Source organism: Cavia porcellus, unplaced genomic scaffold (assembly GCF_034190915.1).
Source record: "Cavia porcellus strain 051 isolate PalLab524CR breed Dunkin Hartley unplaced genomic scaffold, mCavPor4.1 scaffold_2, whole genome shotgun sequence".
Classification (NCBI taxonomy): Eukaryota; Metazoa; Chordata; class Mammalia; order Rodentia; family Caviidae; genus Cavia; species Cavia porcellus.
The window spans coordinates 44,172,597-44,185,183 of NW_026947485.1; the positions used below are offsets into that span (position 1 = coordinate 44,172,597).

At 33.3% G+C, this 12,587-nt stretch overlaps 1 protein-coding gene across 1 annotated transcript in view; it reads left to right on the top strand.

Moving 5' to 3' along the window:
• The window catches only part of Wasl (WASP like actin nucleation promoting factor), a 70,780-nt gene that overhangs the window by 40,811 nt on the left and 17,382 nt on the right, over positions 1-12,587 (top strand). The window contains exons 4-8 of the mRNA XM_003475156.4: positions 230-326; positions 2,589-2,612; positions 8,620-8,788; positions 9,440-9,482; positions 10,527-10,680. Of these exons, the coding sequence (XP_003475204.1) occupies positions 230-326; positions 2,589-2,612; positions 8,620-8,788; positions 9,440-9,482; positions 10,527-10,680 (487 nt within the window). The remainder of the gene's footprint in view (positions 1-229; positions 327-2,588; positions 2,613-8,619; positions 8,789-9,439; positions 9,483-10,526; positions 10,681-12,587) is intronic.

The following is a 12,587-nucleotide window of genomic DNA, read 5'->3' on the forward strand; positions in this document are numbered from 1 at the left end:
TTTTCTTTTATTACCATGTTGAAATTTTCCATCGCTTGCTTTTTCTAGTCCAGATTATTTGCAAAACCCTGTTGAAAGATTTAATTCAATTTACTATTTTATTTTTTTGAAAGATAAATGTGCAGTTTGTTATTTGTCTGCCGTCTTAGGTTAGTTTTGCCATCATTTTTGTTAAATAAAGCTGACTTCTTGCATTTGTTGTTTATTCTCTCTAATGAAAATGTTTCAGACTTGTCAAGTTGCTCTTAATTTTGCCAATGAAGAAGAAGCAAAAAAGTTCCGAAAAGCAGTTACAGACCTGTTGAGCAGGCGACAAAGGAAATCTGGTAACACCTCCATTTTTGCCTTTTCCTTTTTTTTAATAGTTACTTGAAATGTGCCAGGAATCTTCAGTCTCATGGGACAAATGTCATCCATTGGCTATTTTCAAACTTGAAATTTTTTTGAAGCTCAGCCATATTAATTAATGCAAATTATTACCTGTGGTTATTTTTCCGCCTGTTTTAGTTACTTTTCTCTCATTGTCAAGATAAAATACCTGAAAGGTGACGTTCTCCAAGGTCGTGTTTTAAGCAGGTCAGTTTTATGAGGGGTAATATTCAAGAGTTGAGACTGGTAAACAGATCCTGTAAAACTAGGCATTCCTTTCTACTCTCCAAAGTCTTGTGATACTTCCTGGGGTACATCTTAACTTAGTGTGAAGATTTTGTATTCAGTCTCTACCAATAAGACAGAATGGGCCAAGTAAAGGAAGACCGAATCTGCAAAAAAGAGATGTAAAAGCATGTATTTTGTTTTACACAACTTTATTACTAGGGAAGCCCAAAAGGAAGGTGAGATAAAAATGAAAATAGAGTAAATCAAGTTGTTGCTTCACTAATGTCATCTTATTATTTTCTATGTACAATAGATGAATGGTAGAATTATTTGGGATCTGCTTCTTCTGGGGATCAGAGATTGGGAAAGGATTTAATGTTCTCTATTGAAACCTCAACCTTGGGATAATTATGGTTAGGGGTATGGTTATGGTTGAGTACATATTTCAGTGTCATGTTGTAATACTAGTTCAAGAGCGCTCTGGGGCTTCTCTCAGTAAAATGTGACATTTTAAATATACTTTGTTTACATGTGAAAAAGAACAAAAATATTATTTAAAATAAAAATAATTGGCTTTGAAATTGGTGGATAAGTTAAAGGTCTTTTACCTGGCATAGTAATTCTGTTTTATAATGTCCCTAAACTTTAGACAGTGTTTCCGTAGTAAAAGGATCATAACATTAGAGAGATAGCTGAGTTGTCATTTGTAGTCCTGCATGCTGAATCAAACTCCATTTTCATATTCTATAATTTAAGTACATGGATCCATCTTGTGGGGCAATAGATTGTTTTATTTTTTATTTTTTCACATATAGCTGTGTAACTTTGGAAGTTAGCATGTTCTCTGCATGGTTTCTCTTCTTTTACCTAACTAGATCCAGTGTTTTAAACTGTTGCTGTGATAGTTTTTAGACATATCATCCTGAGTACTGTGCTCCAAATCCACTGTAGGTATTACGTGTTTTTTAAAATGTAGTGTTTAAATATGTCTGACTAGTACTGTCTGATGTTAAAATATTTCTGAACTTGATTAAACACTGTACTTAGGTTCCCACTTTGTTTTATTTATTTAGTACTGCCTTTCTTCACCTGAATGAATCTCATAATCCTATCTGTTGGCTTTTTCTTCAGAAACAGTCCTAAGAAAGCAGGGGGCCTGCCTGGCAAGTGGCAAGGTCCTGAGTTTGATTCCCAGTACCTGCCACCCCCACCCCCTAAAAAATGTCCGTACTGAATGTGACCATTTTTTGCCACCTTTGCCACCCAGGCTACCAGTGGGTCATCTCTCCTACCACCCAAGTTTCCTGGCTAGGCTCTGTGCTGCCACACTATCCCCCTGCTATCTCTTTTCTACACAGTAACCGTGTAAACACAGATGAGATCATGTCGCTTGCCCTATGACAGAGCTTTCTATCATATTCAGAATAAATGGTCCTTATTCTGTGGTCCTTACTGTGTACTGTGCTGCTCTAGGTGATCCAGTCCTGACCTTCTTGAGTTGTCTCCTTGCACTCCAATCCAGCCTTTTTTTCGCGTATATTTTTATTATGACATATCTAGTGTTAGCAGTGTTGTACATATAAAAACGTTATGAGCAAAAAATGATTTTTTTTTCTTTTTTAGTACGTGCTTGTTGTCTGTGAAGTTTACATTCATCTTAGAGAATAGGTACATGTACATAACACATCTTGATTCCTTTTATTCCCTTTCCTCTTCCCATTTACCTGTCTCTAAAGCCACTGTCCCCATTTTCATTATTGTTATTATTCTTATTTTTAGATCATATTTATTACATTTAATGTTTACAGGTTCTCTCGTGCTGACTTTCTTAGGCCTTTGAATATAGTGTTCCCTTCCTCGCTTTATTTAGGTATCAGTTCTTCAGAAAAACCTTCTTTGACCTGTGATTTGGCAGGGTTTAAGTGAATTATTTTTTTTATTGATGTTGGTATTATATAAGTCTAATGATATTATAATTTATTTTCTAACAGAGAAAAGACGAGACCCTCCAAATGGTAAGCCCTTTCATAATTATTGACTAAAAAAATTTGGCCTATAGTTTAATTTTTGTAGAAATATGTTCCATATAGTAGTATTTTGTGTCTTTGATCAACTACTGAAATTTAATGTTATTTTAAATCATAAATGACAATGAGACTTGTGGAAACACTATTTTTTTTTAACTGTTGTTGTTTATGTTTTTATGATTCTAACATGAAGGAATAATACATATGGTAGAGTACTTAATTCTGGGCTAAAAACAGTTGCCCAAATTTAGGAACTATACATTGTTGCCTTAAAATCCTCACAAAGACATCAGATTTTATCTAGTATATTTATTAATTTCCTACTTTAAGATTTATCTTATTTCAGGATATTTTATTCTTTGCTAGTTATTAAAGCTTATTGAAAAATGAACACATTACGTATGTGTTTAGACTGCTTATGTCAGTTTAGCTGCATACAGCCTTCATTAATTTGATGATGAGCACTTACTGTTTGATGAATTCATTTATTTTTACTGTTGAATATCTGAGTTATAAAAGATAAATTCCCAGATCTCTAAGGCAGATGTTCTCATCCTACATTCTATGCACCTTCTCACAAATCATGAAGTACATTTTATCCTTGTCTACATTGTTTTTTCTGGAGAGATCTATTGCTTTCATCGTGATTAAAGTGAGTGTACCTGACCTTGTGAAGGGAAAGACATTGCTCCAGTAACCGTCTTTATAATGAGGAATGTGGCTGGGTTTTTTTTTTTTGTTTGTTTGTTTGTTTGTTTTTAAGTATCTCAAATCTTTCTCTTAGAATTTAGAATGATTATGCAAGGAAAAATCTACATAATACAGAGTTTTTACTGTATGTTGATTATTAGTGATTGTTAAGGTTTTTTCTTTGAAACAGACTATTGCTTTCTGGTTTTATCCTTAAATTTCTTTTCCTGATATAAAAGCATGCACCAAATATTGCTGTATTACATTTTTATCTGTTTATTTTATTTATTTCTTTTTATCAGTACGTTTGTACATTATGATTACATTCACCATGGGGAGTTGGTACATGTACTTTGTTTTTAGCCCCTTTCTTCTTCTCCCTCTGGCTTTCCTTATTAAAATTTAAATGGCTAACTACCTTTGGTAGTGTTTACCATGCTGAGACACAATGCCCAGGACCCAAAATTAAGGAAGGAAAGGTTTATTTACCTTATGGTTTTTGGAGGTTTCAGTCCATAATCAGCTTCAAAGCAGGGTGGTATGGCACCATGGCAACACTTCAAGGCCGCGGCCAGAGCTAAAAGTGAGACAAGCGTCTTCTCCTTTGTATTGTACACACCACCCCACCCCCACCTCCAAGGCAGGGCAGCACTCACAAAATCTCTGTGCCCTCCTGCAGCAGAAGATGAGGATATTTACAAAGTAAGGATCCTAGCTCCCTGCAGAGTCTCTCAGTTGAACTTCTAAACTTCTCAAATTCACACAGTGTGTCAACCGTAACATACACTTTGATAGGGCTACTATCAGCCTTAAATGATATAATCAAATTGCTTAGCATAGTCCTCAGCAAGAATTAGTTATCATAATGAGGATAATAACAAGTACACTAATAGTAACTTCTATTTAATAGTCATTTACTACCTGCCAGGCACGGTTTAAGGACCTTCTGAAGTAGCTCCAGTTGTATCTGTCTTACAGATGAAGAAACACACAGATAATTAATTTGTTCAAGGTCACTATCTTAGTTACTTTTTCTCATTGTCAAGACAAAATGCCTAATACCCAAAGTTAAAGGAGGAAAGACTGATTGTAGCTCATGTTTTGCAGAAGTTTAAGTGCATAATTGGCTGGCTTCAAGATGAGGATGAGGCGGCATGGCAGAGGGGCATGACAAAGAGAAACAATACCTGGCAAATCAGGGCAGACTGAAGGTAGCCAGCAGCAAAGTAACAAGTTACAAAGGACAAACAGCAAGCCCTCTCTCTGGCTCTTGCATTTTATCCAGGCTACACAGCCTTAGGGCAGATAGCACTCACACCAAGGGTGGGCCTTCCAGTAATCCATGGTCAGAGCTGTTCAAAACCAATCAGCAGACTAATCTACCAATCACACATCCTTAATCACAGCGTTAATCACACACTTTGGATCCAGCTACCTCTGAAAAAGCCGCACGTGTGACTGTATGAGGCGCTGGGAAGATACCTAGACACAAGGCATACAATCATATAACTAGTACCTTTTGGAGAAAGATTCCACCTTGAGTACTGGCCCTTTAACTACTATGCTAAGGTGGTTTTAAAGGAAAAACTGAGACCTAGAGAGGATAAATAAGCTGCTTGAAGATAGCTGGTGTGAAATAGAAGCATAGGCAAAAGCAGTGCAGTCACGTTACTCATTTGCGAACTTTTAGTGCAGTATTCAGATATTTTTTTTTCTTGATGGTGCACGCAGAATGTTGCCTCTTTGTGACTTTATTAAATTACTTTGCATTTGGTGAGCACATACTGAGTAACGAAAGGAAAGGCTTCCTAGTGGTAGCCATCTTAAACACTTTGGAGAAAGTAACACATGTTTAAAGTGTGTAGACATTGTACCAATGGTACAACATTGAAGTTTTTTCTCTACAATAGAATTTAAAAGTTCTTTAATAGTGGCGTCTCACCATTTTATTATCCCTCCTTGAGAGTCACTTACGAAGTATAGTCTCTTTCTCCCAGAGTCCTGATAGTTTTAAATCTTTATTTTTAACTCATGTAGTGGTCCCAAACTTTTTTCATTTAATACTATTTTTTAAAGTCTTGCTTAAGCAACTATTAACTGTATCTGTTATATAATTTGGTCTTTAAAGATAACCTATAAGGGAGGAGAAGAGACTTGTCTCCCTTTTGGCTCTTTAAAGACCAAATTATATAGCAGATATGGTTAATAGTTTTGTGATTTTTAATATATATAAGTACATTGTGTACATAATAATCAGATAATTATTAGTAAATGTTTCAAGATTTTTCAGTTGAGCAACTTGCTCTGTCTATCCCCATTATCTTGTGTGGAAACTACTACAGGATTTCAGAGCAATCGCTGAGCTGCTGCATTTGGTGTACCACCACTAGGTGGCGGTGGGCCATAACATTCATGCAAGAGCTTTGTCGCAGATGCGTCTTTTCAAGTTGTAATCTTTAAAAAGACACCGTATTTGAAGTCACATAAATTCCTAAAGTGCAACCTGATCTGTTCCTCACTAGCCGTTTACTTCTTTTGAAGTCAGTTTCACTTTTTGTGTCTGTAGTAACATGCACAAACTTTTGAGACTTCAGCTATTGGAATCATTGGCAAGTGAAAAAAACAAATATTTTCCAATGATTTGTTCTCACTTCCTACCGACATCAGAAGCCTCTGGACCACTTGTTGCTCAATTATCTTACCTTGGTTAGAATTTTCTGCTTCTTATAGAATTTAAGAGAAACTTGGGTGTATTCTCTTGATTTAAAAGTAACTAGAAATGTCTGCTATTCAGAAGAAAAACCTTTATCTGTGATAATTGTCCTTGAACATTAGGAAGTAATTTATCATTTGAATATCTTTTGAAGGAGAGGGAAAATGGCCTCTTCCATTATACATTATCTACTAGTTGTTCTTAGAGTAAATGTGATTTCACACATGAGTAGCTCAATGAAACTTCCTTGGCAATGACTTGAATCTGTTACTAAATCTTCTTTAAATTATGTGTAAAAATGATTCTGTGCTTTATACAAGTTAATATATTTTAGTGTGTCACTTTTGTAACAGAAAATTAGGCTTTAGAACCATTTTAAACTTATTTTCTAACATCTTCAAATTCTAAAGTAAGTTATTGTTACCAACAGATACAGCCATTCATCGAATCTTTTGAATCTTTCTTTTCTAAGCATATTTGTGTTCTGAATTCTGAATTTTTACTATATTGAATAATGAATTGTTGGACTATAAATTGAGAGAACTAATAAATTGGAAAAACAATAAAATAATGTATGGTGATATTTGTAATGCTAGCCTTACATTCATTTTGACTTTTATATAAAAAGCAAAATAATAATGGAAAAAGTAGTGGACTAGGAACCAAGATAGTAAACTTTTGCCTCTGTCACTAATTATGTGACTTCATACAGGTCATCTGACTCTTCTCTCCTTGTTTTCATTTATAAAATGAAGAACTTAGCAAAGAAAACTCTGAATTTCCCATTTATGTTAGTCTTTTATCTCCTCTATCATTGGATTTTTCTATGTATACTTAAATAATATTTTAACCTTACTAATTTGTCTATTAGTCCTCCAGAGAGATCATTCCATATTTTGTAGTTGCTTTTCAGATTCATAATAATATATTCATACTTGATATTTTAGTCAAGAGAGAAGGGGAAACAGTGGGACCATGTTATGAATTAACATTGTTATTTATTCTGTTTATCACTTTATATTTTGTTTTTATCCTCTTCACTTTTAAACTTTCTTCAGGAATACCTGAGTTACTTTTGCCATCAAGCCATATATATCAAGCTTATAAAAATTTTAATTTAATTCTTAGAATGTACTAGCTTAAATAATTTAAGCTATTAAACTTAAGTTTACAAAACTTCATTACTAGTTAGGTCATCATAAGTAGATTGCTTTTATATGTCATTTTATGATTGTGCTGGGGTCATCCCTATTGTTGATGACTCACTGGAATTCACAGAACTCAGTATATAGGTGTACTTACTATTTATATTTATTGCAATAAGAAAATAAAACAAAATCAGCAAAGGAAACAACACATGGGAATAGTCTGTAGTAACATGCACAAACTTTTGAGACTTTAGCTATTGGAATCATTGGCAATGTTTCATTCCTCTGGTAATGAATTGTGACAGTATGTGAAATATTACCTAAAGGAAATGCTTGTTAGAGACTTGATATCCAGGAGTTTTAATGAGGGATCATCATATAGGTACCTTCTGCCTAGCACATACCATGATTCACACTCACAGAAGGAAAGCAGGTGTTCAGTATAAGCCACTTTGTTAGCACAAGGCTTAGGCACAGTGTGACCTATCTTATCTGGGAGTGGTGGGAGCTCTCTCGAAATCCAGGTGCCCACAATGCCAGCTAACCACTCTTGCAAACAGATGTTTTCTGAATAGTAGTCTCCAGCTGGCTGTGTTAACTCCTTTTCTATAAATGGTGATAATATTTTGCACATTTTGAAAGTTGTCGTTAATGTAATCATCTCAGAGGAATTTGGACAGAGAACATTTGTTAAAATTGAATATTTAACCAGGAAATTTTATATTTTTGTTAAATTTGTTAAGAAATTTCTAAATTCAGGGCTGGGGATTTAGCTCAGGGGCATAAGCGCCTGCCTTGCAAGCGCGCAGTTGTGAGTTGGATCCCTGGTACCGATTTTTAAAAAAAAAAAATTTCTATATCAAAAACATTGTATTCAGATATACATGCCTTTAAAATCATTTTCCTGAATTAAAAGACAAGTTTTGTGTTACATTATTTAATCACTTCTTGAAAATTCTACCAATGATATCTAAAAGTGCCTGAGATATTTTTATCATTGAAGCTTACAGAAGATATGTCAAGAATATTTCCAGTTTTTTAAAAGCTTCAACCTGTGTGCTTTTATACTTTCATCCTTATTTTTATGTGTTATATAAATGGCCATTTTACCAATGAGCAGTGTATTGGTTATGAAGTAATTATAGTCAAAATTTAAGAAAGGATCAGATCAATTAATTTCTATCAAAGTTCATGTTCTTATGAGGTTTAATTTTATAAAAGTACAACTGTAATTTAAAGTAATGCATCTTTGGTAAAATTTTTAAGTATTATTGTCTTTAGAAATGTAGCCAGTACTTTATAAAATACCAATATGCAGACTTACATTATAATTTATGTTGATGAAGTGATTCTACTTTAGAAAAAGATGATTTCAAAATAAGAATTCTGTATAATTATTTTCTTAAATTATATCTTTTTCATATTATTTTGACTTTATTTGTAGGTCCCAATCTACCCATGGCTACAGTAGACATAAAAAATCCAGAAATAACAACAAATAGGTTTTATGGTTCACAAGTCAACAATATCTCCCATACCAAAGAAAAGAAGAAAGGAAAAGCTAAAAAGAAGAGATTAACCAAGGCAGATATTGGAACACCAAGCAATTTCCAGTAAGGCAGTTCTTTTGTTTTTAGCCTTACTTTGGTTTATTCATTGCTGCTCTTAATTTTTTATTTTTGGAGCCTTTGATTTTCTTTCAGAGAGGACGCTTACCTTATACTTTTTTAAAGCTATAGGTTTTGTTGGAAGTTTTATTTTGACAGTTGCTCTATAGATAAACATTTTACTCATTAGAAAAGAACAATTCAGTCTGTTTATTCATCTGTTAGACACAAAAATAATTTCTCATGTTGTTCTATAAATTGTACTTGGAAATGCCTATAGACATCAGGAGGCCAAAAAGAAAAAAAAAAAGAATCTTTAGTATTTATATATCATTTCAAGCTTTTTCATATGCTGATTTTATTAGTTTATTATAAAATACTTCTTCTATCATAGGTATAGTGTTTGTACGCTTGTACTAATTAAATAGTCAAAGAAATTGATGCTCAGAGAGACTGTTAAAAATTTTTTCCAATAGTAGCAGGGCCAGAGCTGGAATTCGGGTCTCTTGACTCTGTGTATAGTTTTTCCCAAAATGTGGTTATGCCTATGAAAACTCCATATTAATTCAGAAATTCAAGAATAGATAAGATTTCAAACATAGTATGCTTTAAATACACTTTCTGCATTTTATTTTTCTGTTTAATTTTCTGCTTTAGGCACATTGGACATGTTGGGTGGGATCCAAATACAGGCTTTGATGTAAGTATCTTTTGAAGCCATATTTATTAGTATTCAAAATATATAGTGTATTATGACTGTCTTTAGACTTTGTCATTCTCTTTTGCCTATCTTTTTTCTTTCTGTTCTTTCAATCTTTCTGAATTCTTCAGCTTGTTTGAAGGTGCTTGTATTTCAGTACATAAAGCAGTAATGTTTGAAACCACAGGATTGTTTTAGGACAAAGTTTTTTGTGCTCCCTAACTTTATATATACTCAATAAATAAAATCTTGTGTTTGGAAAGCCAAGAGAAGCTATTTTTGCTGACTGATAATTTTGCATGAATGTATCCACCAAATTTCTATAAAGTATTTTAAAGGGAAATTATTGTTTATGACTGGCACCAACAGACCTTTGGTTATATAACCATGAGGATAACTCTGCAGACATACTGAGTACCTCTTAGTCTTGGCACTGTTGGACTTGGATGCAAAGAGGTTTTTGCCCATAAATTTTCAAATCGATTTACTTTTTTTTGTATTTATTCATAATTATTCCTAGATCTAGGACAAGATAGAATAGAGAAACACTAGAGGTATCTAAATCATGAATGTTAGGAGAAATCTAAATGGGACACACGTTTTTTGACCATAGAGTAAAAAGATGGAATAAAGTGAAAAATCCATTTTGCTGCACTGTTATGAAAGTGGTTTTTTATTAACCACTTTTCAGTCCATTTATTTAAATACAGAATGACCAAAAATTGCATATTTTTCATTAATTTTTATAAGATAATGTAACAAGAATTGTAAAAATCACAGTTTTACCAAATTTATTCAATACCAGAATCAGTTGGTTGAAATGACACTTGCCCAAACAGCACTTGAAATAGTACATAAAGATGCTGTCGTAGGGATGCTCAGAGAAAACAGTTAAGTGATTAAGAATTTATAGTTACTTAAGTAATATAACCATTTAAAAATTTATAAACTTAAAGTCATTTCATAAGAACTCAGATACGTATTACATTTTATCATGCTTATTTTTTAAACCATCGTAATAGATAGTTATTTTGTCTATTGTAGCTGAATAATTTGGATCCAGAATTGAAGAATCTTTTTGATATGTGTGGCATCTCAGAGGCACAACTTAAAGACAGAGAAACATCGAAAGTTATATATGACTTCATTGAAAAAACAGGAGGTGTAGAAGCTGTTAAAAATGAACTGCGAAGGCAAGGTAATTTATTCTGTTTAAGTAAATGGGTCTCTCTTTTTTTCTTTTCTTCTGAACTTGCTGAAATCAATTTTATTTACAGGTAGCACTATACATTCACCTGGTATTTGACCTGGTATACTATTTGTGTTATTTTAGTGTAAATTGAAAGGTTGCATTTATTGCTGTTATTATTATGAAATTTATATTAACTTTGTGAAAGTCCAGTTGTTCTGTTTTAGAGTAGAAAGTTACAGTTACCTATTTGACTTAATCATAGAAACTACCACACCATTATGGTGGTTTTTGTTGTAATTCAGAACTAGTAATTTACATAACATCACTATTTCATCAATAAAGATTTTCAGAATATAAATGTTGTAAACCTTTCGATTGATTTTGAAACATAAATTGTTTTCTTCAAACAGTACGAAGTTTTCTTTCGATTCCTGAGAGCAGTTTGCAACTTCTGATGATCTGATATTTCAAACACCTTGCATTTTAGTTGTATCTGAATAGTTTTAATATCAGAATGCAATACATTTTTCAGTGCAGCTTTCATATTTTAAGTTAGCTTTTGACTTAGCTTTGTCTTTGTACTGTTGGTATTTATTCAGTCTTTGATGTGCTGGTTCACTCTTTCATATATTCAGTGAACATTACTTTTCTGGTACTGCTCTCAGGTTGTTTAGATGTAAAGATACGATTTTTTTCCCTCACAGATGTCTACAGTGGAAGCGCAATATATAATTTTTTATATACAAATTTAATATAACATTGGGGGTTCTGGGAATCAAACTCAGGAAATCACACTTGCCAGGCAAGTGCTGCATCATTGAGCTAAATCCGCAGCCCAGTACAACATTTTTATAACAATAAATACAGCCTATCAATTTATACTAAAATAGCATAGTAAATAACTGTGCTAGTTCTACTGAAATTAGCATGATGTTAACTTACTTGCAGACAAATTATATTTTCAAATCCTTTGAATTTAAAAAAAACATGTGGGTACAGCATCCTGGTTGTTCTTCAGTGCTTTAGTCATGGTGTACAGATGGTGGGAAGTAGTGAGAACCCTGGTGTGTTCCTCAAAGCCTTTTCTCCACTCTTGGCACCCACCTTCACTGTATACTAGCAGTGATGCTTGTGGTGTCTCAGCTCTTTGAATTTATGTTATATAGTACTCTTGAGTTACTTGAATCAACGCGGCAGGTACTCTTTCACCTGAATACCTGTAATGGAATATTCATTTTATTATCTGGGTTGAAGTTTTAAAAAACTATTATTATCATTACTTTTTATTGTGCAATCTTTAGAAATAGTTTGGCAAGATTTTAATTGAAAAAAACAGTCACAGGATTAACAAGTGTGCTTTGAGAACAAAGTATAAGGTGTAGAAATTATGTATTCAAGAACCTAACTTTCTTTTTTTTTTTGGTCTTTTTCCTTTTTATCGGTACCGGGATCGAACTCACTACTGCCTGCTTGCAAGGCAGGCACTTATGCCGCTGAGCTAAATCTCCAGCCCCCAAGAACCTAACTTTCAGTGTGGAATGATTTTAATGTAGAACACTTTTGTTTTGAAGAAAGAGTAACAAGGCAAATTAACAATTTATTAAAATCTTGTATTCATAGAGTGCATAAGTAAGTTAATGTTTAAAACAGACCTGAAAGGGAGAAGTTAATGAAGTTGTCCTGAAAATATACTGTGTGAAACCTATTGAATCAAATCTTACTTCTTGGTTGGGGATTTAGCTCAGTGGCATAAGCGCCTGCCTGGCAAATATGAGGTCATGAGTTCGATCCCTGGTACAAAACAAAGAAAAACAAATCTCATCTCTTGACTGTTACTTTATAAAGTCATGTTATGAAATTTGTAAAAACAAATAGACTTATAATTTCCACCATATCTCTTTGAGAGTGTATAA